Source organism: Cinclus cinclus, chromosome 4 (assembly GCF_963662255.1).
Source record: "Cinclus cinclus chromosome 4, bCinCin1.1, whole genome shotgun sequence".
In the NCBI taxonomy this organism is placed as follows: Eukaryota; Metazoa; Chordata; class Aves; order Passeriformes; family Cinclidae; genus Cinclus; species Cinclus cinclus.
In genome coordinates this window covers 58248867-58262146 of record NC_085049.1, presented here as the reverse complement: position 1 = coordinate 58262146, position 13280 = coordinate 58248867, and the positions used below count along the sequence as shown (strand labels likewise).

Genomic DNA, 13280 nt, shown 5'->3' with positions numbered 1-13280 from the left:
TAGGACAAAACCTTTTCAACTCCATTTTAGTCCATACCAGTATCACACTATCCTTAAAATAGGATAGCAACACAATAATCTGGAGGATAGGACCCCCAGGTCAAAGGACGTTGTGGAGCAGCCCTGGGCATCAAGGCCAGGCTGGGCTCAGGTAGCTGAACTCTCTGTTCCTTGAAGGGCAGAGGACAGGGTCGAGGGACTGCCAGCCCCTGCGATGTTCAGCCTTGGGGACAAGGCACCAAACCTACCGCAACCCTGCTGCCTTTACCTCCAGGCCATTGAACGTCAGGTGCCTGGCAGGGCTGGAAGGGTCCTGACAGGAGGTGCCTGTGCTGGCACATCCAGCACACCCTGCCTCCCTGGGAACTACAGGGGGAAACACAAGCTGCTGCAGGCAGTCCGGCAGCACACGGGATCCCGCAGGGCAAAGCCGTGCCAGCGGGGCCTGGAGGGGGCACAGGCAGAGAGCCACCACCCACATGCACACAAGGGATCCCTGCTGTGCCATCCCTGCTAACGGGCATTTCTCACCGCTCTGATCCTGCCCACGTATTTCTCAGTGAACTCAGGTCTTGCCTCTGGGCACTCGGTGCTACTTAATTTATCCAAAGGGATAAATCCTCCTCTCCTACTTTCCAGGCTGGCATGCCACAAGTGCCTCAAACCTGGGCACCACACATCAGGGCTTGGCTACACACTGGCCTTAATTACAGCATCCCATACTACATCATCCTAAGCCACTCTCATTCCCCTTCTTCCCAAGGTGACAAGCCTGAACCCAAATATGAACTCATGAAAGAATCCCGGCCAGTTTTTACTCTTGCCCTTTCTCCTCTAATCCCCTCAAGTCCTCTCCTGGCTTTGCCTGGTGCCTCATCACAACACGCCAGAGGTACCGGGCACTCCCCGAGGCTTGCAGTAGAAAAGCGAGGCAGGCTGAGGGAGGGGACAGCTGGAGCCGGGAGGGAAGAACCTCGCTTGCCGCCTGCCGTCAGAAATCTGAACTGAAGAGGAGGATTGCCGTGATCCTCACACCTCGGCCAGCAAGTCCAGGCCATCTGCATCTTTAAGGCACCACGACAGAGTTGTGACTTCCAGCTGTGCACTACCAGGTGCCTGTACAGAGAAACTTCATTACAAACTCCACCTGCCCTCTACACCTTTCCAGATGGTCTCCATGAAGGGAAAAAACATGCATTTTACCTACAAAAAAACAATTATAAAATAACAATATTTATGGTTTGACTCTAAGCCATACTTCAGTGCCAAAGCTCAGCAATAAGTAAACAAAGAGCTTATGCTTTTAAGTCACCTGCAAGGCTTCAGGCCACTTTTTCAGCAGCAGCTTTCCTCCTGCAAGGTGCAAGCCTCTGTTCAGGAGGAGTAGAAGGTTTCACCAGGAGGAGCTGTCACACCCACACACAACATTATAAGGAAGAAAGCAAGCCACACGGGTGCCAATGATTGTAGCTATAAGTTATTTATTCTGCAAAATAGAGGTATCTTCTATGGAGTTGAACACTGGAATCACAGCATTTTGAATTGAGTTGTGGAAACATTATGACAGCACACACACACACACACACACGCAGGCACACACGTGTACACCTACACACACACGCAGCCTTCGTACGGGCCCAGCTCCTGCACCATCCACAAGGAGCCCTCTCCACACCATTATTTGCAAAAACCTGCGGTGAGGGCTGCATTCAAGACCCCCTCCCCTATTCCCAGAGCTTCCCAGGGCTGGGCAGGATCGGGAGCATGGCACAGGCAACACGTGTGTAGTGCACAAGATCCCCTGCTCAGTGTGCAGCACATCCTGGATAGTAGTTAGCTCTGGGAAGAACGCAGCCCTCAGTGGAACACTCTCTACTCTTGCCTCAGTCTTTGCTCACACAGACGAGCACAAGGTGTCTGCAGGCAGCAGATAAAAGTTAAGACACAGTCAGTGCTCCCTGCTCGCCATGGTCCATGTTCCAAAGCCGGTAAAACTCCGCAAAATCCACGTAGGGCTCCACACGCCCATCCTCATCCGGCTGGAGCGAGTGGGTGGGTCGGGAGCGGAAGAGACCTCCATCTGAACTCGAGCTGCTGCTCTGCGTGTGAGTATTGGTCGACTGCAGAGTCACAGTTGGGCTTTGGCTAAGGAGGGAAAAGGACAGAACATAAACATCTTTATTCTACTCCACCTGATGCACCAGACAAGAAAAGCAGCAGTTCCTTCTCAGATGAAGCTATCTTAGCAGATAGGTAAAAAGTTGCAGTCACTTGCTCTGTGAGAGCACTCAAAGCATTGAGAACTGATTGTCAGAATTGACAAGCATCAAAAGTATCTGATTCACATTAACTGGAAGGTCTTAAGTACAACCAGGCATCTGAAGAACAGAGATGAAGCAGAAAAAATCAGGCACGCACTCTGCTGGCCTCCCCATACCCAGAACAGTACGAGCTTTACGGGAAGAGTCTGGCAGCGAGGAACGCTATTCTTGCATGACCTGTGCTGCAGCCAAAGCAGCTCTAGTGCGTCAGCCTCATTGTTTCTGGAGCTACAGAGCACAATACCCACAGCACTTCTTCACTGTGCAGTGTGTACACACCCTGCTGTGCCAAGAGCTCAACCTACACCACAACCACTAACTAGTATGACCCTAAGGAGTGGATCCAAAGAGGACCCAGTTCTAACCTTTATCCACATTTTTTTCCCCAGGCTGTGCCTGTAAGCAAATCAACTTTGGTAGCATAGCTTCTCCAAAAGCCTTACAGGTGACCTGCATAATCCCTCTTCCTTGCTGAAACGAAGGGCACCCACACTCCCTCTGTGCACAGCACCCAACACACTTGGCACACAAGATCCAAAGAGGAGGGCTGCTCACTGCCAGAATGCCCTCCACAAACAGCAGCAGATGCTGCTCCCAAGGCACGTAGCCAGAGCTGGCTTCAGAGCTGTTCAGAGCTCGTTCCCACTCCTCACACAATTGCTTTCCAGCTAACACATGATGCTGGCTGTCAATGCTGCAGTGGGGGGGAGCACACTCCAGATAAGGGACTGACTGACAGGTAACTGACAGCAGTCTCTGCTTTTCAACCACTTTATACAGCAGGCAAAACTGTGGGTAGCAAGAGAGCAGGACTTTACTTAGTGAGGGTGGGGGTGGCTTCATCCAGAGTTGAGCTGCTGTGGGCACCATTGACCATCTGGCCTTGAGAAGGCATGACAAGAGACAGCGTGACACTTGTCTTGCTTGTGCTTTGGGAGCTGGAATATGGCACAGAGACTGGGTAAACACGGCCTCCTGAGAAAGGAGAAAACACAAGTTATAAAACGCAGTTCAGACATTAGCAACTGGGGGTGCAGCACAGCAGCTAAAAACCCCAAGAATTTGTATCAAAGTGCCCTTGATGCTGTACTGTACCCGGTCAAATCATCACAGATTTGACATCTCAAAAGCCAATAATTTTGTTTAATAAGAAAACTCCTTCTACATCAACTACCTCCTCTCCCAGTGTGAGCTGCGTGCTGGATCAATCAAGAGATTTTATCTTCCTCCCCCCATTTTGTTTCGTTCTCTCCCCAACACACCTTGTGTTGGTGTCAGCGTGGGCTGGCTCATCTCACCCAGAGGGTATCCAAAATTCCTCACAAGCAGTGTCATGTCTTCATGACGGGGACAGAATTTGGACCGCTCCCCACCACTGGCAAAAGTGTCACAGTGAATGCGCTTAACCCGGTCCACCACTGCTTGTGCCACAGCATCCAGTGACGTCTGCTTGGCAAACTCTGTGGCTATCATGGCTGCAATTTCCTGAGCAGAAAAGGGAATAGAAAAAAAAAATCACCAGAGGAAAGATTTCGAGGAGAGCATGGAGGAAACCTTTTCCTGCCATCTGATCTAAGAGATTTTATGGCAAGTCATCTGACTGTGATGCTTACCTGCTGATAATGTGCCTTTGTGCCTTGAGTCATCCCACTCCCTTTAATGGGCTACTCCTAAGGGACAGGCAGCTGCCTAGAAGAACTGGCTTGGCAAAGCAGCCCCCATATTATTAGACTGGAATGGGGTGGCAGAGGCATTCTGCCTGGCCAGCACTGACAGCACAGATGAGGAGGACAGCCTATATGAGAGCAGCTGACACCACTGCAGTGAGTCAACAGCCATGAGGATGTCTCCCTTGTGAGCAGGCTCACCTGGTTGGCCTGCCCTGGCCCGTGAGCTGCCTCCAGTGCTTTGTAGAGCCCTTCCGACATGAGCACCAAGAAGCCCGTCACCCCATCCAGCGAGTGCCCGCCGTGGATTTCAGGCTCTGCTATGATGGGCTTAGATTTAGCAGCACTGGAAAGAGACAGTAATTTAGCATTTAATGGTGACACAGCAGGTAAGAATTGAGTGATCATGAAGAAAAGGAGGGCTTGAAACCCCACAGTTGAGTTTTTCTGACCTGAGCAGTTCAATATCAGTGTAGCCATATTTGACTTTGTAATCTCCAATGCGCCGAGTGCTTTCCTGCCCACGAATAGTTCCCACTTGTTTTATTTTCCCTGCATCCAAGCCTGCCAGATTGAAAACCAAAAATGCTTCATTAACTTCGTGAAACTTGCAGAACTTACTCTGAGAAAAGAAATATCCACAGTTACATAGAACTGTAAGACAAAATGAGGCATGGAAGAATCATTGGGAGTTAACAGGGAGAAAAGGAATTGCTGTGCTCCAAGGGACACCTTTTCATTAGTGAGAGAGGAGGGAGACAGAGCCTAACAGGCATACTGTGAATGCAACAGCTGGCCTGGAGACAAAGCCCACATCCTGGTCCAAAGCCACCAGCACTGCTGGCCTGGCTGCACAGGCAGCTAAAAAGGAAGGGGAACATCTGTGCCTGTCAGCTCTGGACAGCGCAATGGGAGAAGGCAAGTACAAGGAAAACATATGTGAAGGATTCTGCTTTTTCTTCCATCTGTAACTGACCCCTGCTCCTAAGCTCCACATGGCAGTTTCACTAATATATCAGACTGCAGAGAGAAGCTGTGGAGTCCTCCTCACTGGAGATATTCAAGAACCTGTACAACGTGCTCAGGGATGACCCTCCTTGAGCAGGAGCTTGGACCAAATGATCCCCTGTGGTCCCTTCCAACCTCACCCATGCTGTGATTCTGAGGAGAACTATCTACAAGAGGCACTGAATTTGCTGAAGGGCTCAAATTGATGCAGGCTACTCCTAAAATAAGAACAATGATCAAACAAGCATTTATTTAAATTACAGTGATATAGCTCTGGCAGGGGCTAGGAAGTAATCCCATCTTGAAGAAGGTTCTAACAGGGACCATCTGAGGGCTGCTACTATTTGAGGCAGGGCTTGGAACAGATGATCCACTTACCTGGTCTGTTCTGGCAACCCCCCTTTCCTCATTATACCTAGAGCTATCAGCCAGAAAAAAAAAAGAGATTTTATCTAGGGATGACTGTCCTCAGTACAAGGTGAAGGCAGGGGTCCAGCTGAAATTCTCCCTTTCAGTCGAGCCAAGCCTTGCTGCACAGATGGCTCCACACCTATCCCAGCAGTAAGACACAAGTCCTCCATCTGCTGCAGACCACAGCTGACTCATCAACATGGCCTGGCTCATTTGCCAGCTCCTGGCAGGGAGGTACATGCCACTGATAGACACAAACACAGGGAGGCTCACAGGACGCCAAGAGAAGTCATGTCTAAATCACAGCAACTCTCCCAGGGCACTGAATAAGCTGTGATGTGCCAGCTGAAGAACCACAAAAGCACAAGACCTCTCCCATCCTTCCCTGAAGACAGGGGTGGTACAGGCACCATCACTACAAATGCTATCCCCGGTACCTTTTATCACTGTGCTTCAACCCAGCCCAAAAACAACCTCCCCTGGGCCCCCAAAAACAGCTTGTGCACACTGTCTTGTTCCACAGGATCTTCCTTCTGCTAGGACTGTAGGCAGGACCATCAATGCTGCACCAAGTTAAGGTTGGTACATTGAACAGATCTCTGTTCTCTTATGGACTGCAGCTAAATTCTGCATTTTTGGTAGTAAAAACACACTCAAAAAGTCTCTTTCCCTGGATTCTTGTATTTAGTGTTCTGTTTCATAGCACATATCCCTAGTGCAGGCATAGGAGTAAAAGTGGGAATGAAAGAGAAATGGAATAAAACGACCCAGTAGCAGAAATTACCACATCACCAGCCTCACCCGATAAGAATATATCTGCCAGGTGTATCTAATGAAGAATGTCACCTCAGATCTACCTAAATAAAAGCACAGGACCCAAGTATCTCAATAAGAAGAATTTGGTACTGGCAATCACAGAAGTGGTGTGGGTTAGCTCTAGACCAAGAAAGCAAACATGTCAAACACTGTAAAGGAAAAGGAAAACTGCCTGAAGCAAAATGTCAGCATTAAGAGTTCAGTAGTTACTGATGTGAGAGGAGTAAATGCCAGTGCTTGGCCTGGCTCTGTCTGAAGTGAAGCTGCTTTTTTTCAGCAGCAGCTTGTACAAAGGCAAATTGAAATGTACCATCCTGAGGGTGAGGCATCACACAGAACTTAAAGCAGCATAACTGTGGTTTGCCTCCACAGGAGCCATCATACATTGTCTGCTTCACTTCTACCCTCTGGCTCTGTGCTTCCATTCCTGCCTTCCTATCGACTACAGCAACAGCTGGAGGGCAAATCAATGCCACTTTGGCAGCTGGACACAAAACTAACACTCGAAACTTGAAACAAAAGTGTAGTTTTCTGCTGGCTCAGTGAGATGAGCTTACTCACCCTGTAGCCCCAGAATGGCTAGAAAGGCACAAAAAGAAGGCACTGAACTTGTCATCCGAGAACACAGTAAGCTTCTTTTTGTGGTTATTTATTGTTCCTGTGGCTTGAGTCATTCTTGGTGCCCCAGATAAAGAGTCATGCAATGTTCTCAGCTAAGAACACCAAACCCAAATACTCACCCAGCTGAGAGAAGCGAAAAAGTTCATCTTCATTCTCTGTTGTATGGTCCACGTTGAGCTGAGTCACCTGCAGCCCATCCACCGTGGACTTGCATAGCAGTGCCCGATTGGTACCTGCAGTGGGAGCAGCGAGATGAGGCACCAGATAGCTCTGCCATTAACAGGGACAACATATCCAAAGGGAAAAGGAACAGAGACGGGAATAAAGACAGAAAAGAAGAGAAAGGCTCATGTGCTGTCTCATCAAGATCTCCAAAAATCAGCCTTGCTAGCAGCATAGTGGGCCTGCTAGGCAGCTCTCCACCCAGACCTGAGCTGCAACCTCCCAAGAAAGTTCTCTATTTCTCAGGGAACCTGCACTACTCCTCTCAACCCATCTTCCCTCTGGCCATACGCACCACATCAGCCCACACCTGCAGGGGTGGAGAGCCAGGCTGATTTCAAGTGCTTGTGTAAGTAGCAAGTAATATCACTGCTTGGCCACACACCAAAGAAGCTGTCCCCCACATTCAAATGTCTTTTACTTCCCAGAACCCCTGCCATCTTCAGGAATGCTGAGACTGAGCCACTGACAAAAACTAACTCACCCACATTGGCGATGTAGAGCTTGTTGTTGAGAACGACAGCCACAATAGCCATGGCTCCTCCAGATATCTCCTGCTCTACAACCTTCAATCTCTCCACAATCTTCTGGTACTGAGGAGGGAGTTGGTGGTGAGGGACACCCTGGAAGCCAAAATGAGGGGGAAGCTTAACCACACAGTCCACAACACAGAAATCACAGCTGGTATAAATTCTGTAGGGAGGGGACTCATCTTGACATGTCTCAGCCTTGTGTAATGCCTGTACAAGACATAAAATTTTCTGTTCAATCCTAGTGAATGACACAGCCTTGATGTGATTCTGGAGAGGACAGTCCAGTACACTTGAAGAACAGAGGCCCTGTTTGCCCAGATGCCATGCAAATTTGAGGCCTTTCCTCTCCTCTGCATGGCTTCGTCCCGAAGAGCCACATGTACAGGTTGCACTCCTCTCTGTGATACACTCAGTTCCTTGCTCAGACAACCAACATCAGATCTAAGCAGTGCCATTATGAACAGTGAGACCTCTGGAAAATGGACCAAGGCACTTGCTTCACTTCATGCAAGCTTCCAGAACAGAACAATGGAAAAGCAACTTTCACTTACAGCCTCCCTTGGATCAAACTATTAATATGCCCAAACCTCATCCAGCAAGCTGGAAGGTGGGACCTCCGGGAAGCTCTGCTCTTAAGGTTACATTACCTCTGGTAGCTGAGATTGCAGGCTGGCCTTCTCTGCCAAGGCATCATCAATGGACTCCAGGAAGCTCCTTTCCACCACATCAAAAGCCTAAAAAAAGTCCATAAAGAGGAACTAAGCTGTTATCCAGTGCCTACAGACTTTGGAGCTACCCATCCTCACCTCTCTAAGACCAGCTCATAAGAGTGGATGCTCACTGTACATACAGACTTTCAAGGATCACTACAGCACACTGAAACACAATTGTTTCAGCACAACTAGTTAACAGCTTGCAAAAACAATCTGCAACAACTCAAAACAGAAGACAATACCATAAAAATTACATTCACAGCAATGTCAGAGACCTATCTGATATGGTGTGTTGATCCTGTCACTCAAGAAAGTGCACTCACAAATCCATCTCCCTGCACATTAACTTCTCCCCTTCACTCACTGTCATCTCCTTCACAGGATGACTTGTTCCTACACATCCAGGCTGCAGCTTCCTGGAGAGCTCTCAGCACTGTGCTGACGGAGCCAGGGGACAGATGGGATGAGGCAGGAGTGAAACAAAGCACTACAGATGCTCAGGATGAGTGCAATTGCAACCACCAGATGTTTCCAACCCCCACAGAAAGCAGATGCTGCTCCCCTGATGGCAAAGAGGAGGTGGGTAGTGCAAGAAGCAGGAGCTGCTCCCACTCAAAGCTTCTTTACCTGCAGCAGAACTCGACGCACGTCAGCGTCGCTGTGATCTGCATGGAGCTGGCCCAGCAGCAGTTCTGCTGAGAGCCTCTGACCCACGAAGTTGGTGACTCGGTTGCCATCATAACCATTGAAAACACCATAGAGGTAGCAGTTGTTCTCACTCCTGCCAAGAGGCCAGAAGCAAAGAGGTCACAGATCTCTGTAAGACACAGATACAAGTAGCAAGTTCCCCGCAGACACCTCCAGCATGCTCAGGCCCCACCCTCTTCTTCCACATCCTGTGTGTCAAACTAAATACCTCTTCTACCTGCCCTTGTGCCAGAAGGAGTTGGTGTAACCCACTTACCTGAATTTTAACCAGTTATCCTCCAAGGGGTGACCCTCTGTCCCCTTGCCATCTGCACTGTAGGAACGGTTTGGAGCTGAGCCCACCCCAGAGAGATGGCAGGATGGTAAGTCATCTGTCCAACTGGGCTGCTGTTCCTGGCAGACAGGAGGAGGAAAGAGACCGTGTAAACCCCAAGCAGCGTGAAGTGAAGATCATGGTCCAGTACAGGTCACCAGTCCAGCTTCACCCTCTTCTCAACCCTTCTCCTTTTGCTAACTACTGGCACAGCCAATAACTCTGCATTTCCCCGCTGCAGAACGGCATCACTTACCACGTCCCTTCCCTCTGAAGCTGAGCTCGGGATGCACTTCGCCTCTTGCTAACAAGAAACCAGATGTGAAATCTGTACACAAGCTTTGCACTCCACACAGCACAGCGCTACCTTAGCTATTCCTATGGTGAATCAGATCCTCACGCACCCCTGGCACGGGAATGAAGGGAAGGCTCTGGATTCTCCCAGGACTACTCAACCAGGACAAGGGACTGGGGCCTGCTGCTGCAGCCAGCAATTGGAAAGACATCCCTGGGGCCGCCACCTCCCTGCAGCTCGGCCTGCAGACGCCAGCTGCCCCCTCACACAGCGGGGCACCCCTGAGCCCGCAGCCCTGGCACGGCCCCCCCGGCCACCTGTCACCCGCCGTGCGCTGCAGAGCGGCCGGGCAGCCCAGCGTGCGCACCGCTGACCGTACAGGGGCCCCCCAGACACCCGGGACCCCCTGCCCTGAGGCGGCACACGGGGTGGGAGAGCAGCAACCCACCGCCCCACGGCGGGGGGGACCTCCCCCTTCCCACACGGCAGCGCGGGGGGGGGGGAGGGGGGGGACGGGTGAGGAGGAGGAGGCCCGAGGACTCTCTCGCACCCACCTGGGGGGGTGCGTGTGCACGGAGGGGGGGAAGATGCCACTCACACTCTGCAGCAGACTCCTCCTCTGCGCCGCCATCTTGGAGCGGGAGCGGCCGCCTCCCGCCCGCCCTGCGCCGCCACGGCTCGGGCCGCTCGGGCCCCGCCCCCGCGTGAGGCGGCGCCCGCGGGGAGGAAAGGCCGGGCGGAGGGAGCGCTCGGGAATTTACTTGCCGAGGAAAGAGGGGCAGGGTTGTGGGGATCGTGTAGTCATGGCATCATCGGCGTTGGGAGAGGTGTTTGAGAGCGTCCGGTCCACCCAGCACTGTCGCTGTTAGCTCTAAGGCACATCGTTCAGCGCCACGTCCGGATGCTGCTTAAACACCCCCAGGGATGGTGACTCCATCACCTCCGCGGGCAGCCCATTCCAATGTCTGACCACCGTGGCAGTGGGGAAAAAAAAATTCTGATACCTAATCTGAATCTCCCCTGTCTCAGCTTAAGGCCGTTTCCTCTAGTTCTCTCACTGCTGGCACAGTGGAAGAGAGCAGCCCCGACCTCACTACAGCCTCTTTCCATGTGTTACAGTAGAGAGCAGTGAGGGCACTCCTTAGACTCCTCTTTGGACTAAAAAAACCCAGCTCCCTCAGCTGTTCCACATAGGATGTGCTTTCTAGATCTTTCACGAGCCTTGTTGCCCTCCACTGGACCTGCTCCAGCATCTCAATGTCATTTTTAAAGTGAGGAGCCCAAAACTGAACACGGTCTTTGAGGTGCAATTGGTACTGCGAATCCTGGGTCCTGTGAAATGGGGTCACCCTGAGTGCCAGAGAGCCCTGAGGTAGCCTGGTGTTTGTAAGAAATGGTTTGCAATAAATGGTTTTCTTAGTAGTGCATCATGTTCCAAACAACCTCTGGGGAAGACAGCCCAGGTACCAGCTCCCAGCTGCACCATGTTCCATAGGCACCGCATCCATGGCATCCATGTGTCTCACCTTGCAGTCTCTGTCCTGCCCTTTTCCTCTCTCTTTTGCAGGCCATAACAAGGATGTAGTTGGACCATATTCTCAGGGAAGCAGTAGGAAGGTGTCTAGGACAGGTGACAAGTGGTTCTCAACCCTCACTGCACTTTGGAGCAGTTGTTGGTAGTCTTGAGCCAGGCACAACAGTAAAATCACTTGTGTGCCTGCCTGAACAATACAGACAAAATCAGAGATCACTGATTTTGCTCTTAAGATCCTTTCTTGCCAGACGTAGGCTATTTCCATTGAATCAGCTCAGCTGGGGGAGGAGGGAAGACACAAGATTCAATCTCACTGTTTTCTCAATATTATAAGTCAGCAGAAGAGCCCTCCAGGAGTGTGAATGGCATCTTAATGTGAGTGATGGCCAGCAGTCAGGCTGTGGCAGCAAGGGCTTTGGGAAGAGCCCTGTGTGTTTCCCTGTGTGTATTGTGGCTGCAGGGGCTCCAACATGAGAGATGTGCAGTTTCAGTCATAGGTAGCAGTGCAGTTGTGGTGAGGGTGAGAGTGCTAAGTAGTCTTGACTTCCAGCAGTGGCTTGATACACTTATAATGACATCTTTGTGGCAGATTATTCGATTCAGGTGCACTTCAGAAATAATTGCCAGTTAATGAATCTCATTCTATGGAATAATGGCTTTTGCTGCAGGGGTTTTTGCCAGTGGATTCCAGCTCCCTTTCCTGTAAATCCTTTGTCAGTTGTTTTATTTCTTTCTTCAAAATATATGAAGATTACAGATCCTTTCCCTTCATGCAAGACTGACAGATATACATACATTCAACCAGAATTAGGTACACTGGCAGAATTACTTTTTTTAAAAGCTTATATGATGCAAAGATAGAAGTAAATTATAAATTTAGAGCCCTACAAACAAGTTTCCTCAGGTTTAGGCTTCTATAAAAGCTTGGTCTCAGTGATGTCATTCAGAGTATTCCTGTGGGTAAAGCTGTGACTAGGTAGAAATAATGATAGGAATAGGTCTGAAGTCTGTATTAGAAGTAGGATGGACAGATTTAGTACTGACAAAGATCTGTTTTCTTGCCAGTATCAAAAAAAGAATTCCCGGCGCTGCAGAAAAATGCATAGCACAGCATTGTCCGTGTCATTAAAAAGCTACAGGCAAGTGTCTTTGCTTTAAAACAGGATGACACTTTTTCAGCATTGCAGCAGCAGCTTATGGTTATTTAATGCCATTGAAGGTTGCAGTCATGCACCTTGATGAGCACAGTCAGGCTCCGTCCTTGCTCAGAGTGACACTGAAATCAGTGAGGCTTTGGGTGTGCCGAGACTGTCAGCATGTATTGCATTGCAGGACTGAGAATTCAAGAGTCATTTCTGTCTTCTTCTATCCATAAGTGAGTCCTTTTGAGACTAACAAGAGCAGAGTCTGTGTGAGAATGTGATAAGGCAGAATGTGAAGGCAACGAGAGAGCAAAACAACTTTCCTAAAGATACAAGATAGAAAATCTGCCACTTTCCTTGTTTGTACAATGGCTTGTCACCTCTTGCAGTTAGAAATGTGCCCTGTTCCTAATTTAAATTATCTGGCTTCAGCTCGTAGTCACTAATCTTTGTCATTTGGGTTTATCCTTTTTCTGCCAGTTTGTGCTGGAATGCAGACCTGGTGCATTTTTTTTCTCGGTGAAAATACTTGTGCCAGATTCTGCCTGCATACTCCTGTGGTTCTGTCACTGAGCTTCTGCCCTAACCTTGAGTGAGTCAAATAAGTACTTGACCTGGAAAAAAAAGTGAATAGTAGGATTTAGCAAATGAGGCCATTGGCAGCATTAAATGCATGTTTGTCCAGCATTTTGCAGTCCTCCAAAGGAAAGTGTTACAGAAGCTGGTGAGCTGTGCCATTAAATGTCCGCTCATTGAAAGCTTTATGCAGCACTTGGAAGATGAAATAGTGCACCGAGTTTCTGTTGGCTGTATTGATCAAACTTCTCTCAATAGATTGTTATTTTAACCTCTATTTATGCTTCTTACTTTCTGCAAATCCTCTCAGAAATTGCCGTGCTGTGTTCTTATGCAGCCAAGATCTCCCCAGGAATGCAGGACATTGGTCACTGAACCTCACCATCCATGCACAAGTAAA

General features: G+C 49.6%; 1 protein-coding gene across 2 annotated transcripts; it reads right to left on the bottom strand.

Moving 5' to 3' along the window:
- Nucleotides 1–1472: 1472 nt before the first annotated feature.
- Nucleotides 1473–10295, bottom strand: TAB1 (TGF-beta activated kinase 1 (MAP3K7) binding protein 1). 2 transcript variants are annotated; one of them, XM_062491352.1, is made up of 11 exons: nt 10227–10295; nt 9277–9413; nt 8940–9093; nt 8247–8333; nt 7551–7689; nt 6964–7077; nt 4441–4552; nt 4190–4334; nt 3584–3806; nt 3140–3296; nt 1473–2145 (listed from the first exon to the last, which is right to left on the bottom strand). In XM_062491352.1, exons 1-11 carry the CDS (start codon nt 10257–10259, stop codon nt 1938–1940), a joined length of 1509 nt encoding a protein of 502 aa, XP_062347336.1. In that variant the 5' UTR covers nt 10260–10295; the 3' UTR covers nt 1473–1937. The 2 variants fall into 2 exon arrangements, with proteins under 2 accessions (XP_062347336.1, XP_062347337.1); XM_062491353.1 differs by having other exon boundaries at nt 3140–3310; nt 3592–3806.
- Between the last annotated feature and the right edge of the window lie 2985 nt (nt 10296–13280).

What these genes read in the sequence shown, in the direction of transcription:
- TAB1 (XM_062491353.1), bottom strand. Translation starts at nt 10,259, where the DNA reads ATGGCGGCGCAGAGGAGGAGTCTGCTGCAGAGT. An exon ending in TTTTCGCTTCTCTCAGCTGG is followed by an intron (nt 4,553 to 6,963) that starts GTGAGTATTTGG and finishes TCAATCTGGCAG; the next exon opens with GCTTGGATGCAGGGAAAATA. An exon ending in GGCCAGGGCAGGCCAACCAG is followed by an intron (nt 3,807 to 4,189) that starts GTGAGCCTGCTC and finishes TTTTCTGCTCAG; the next exon opens with GAAATTGCAGCCATGATAGC.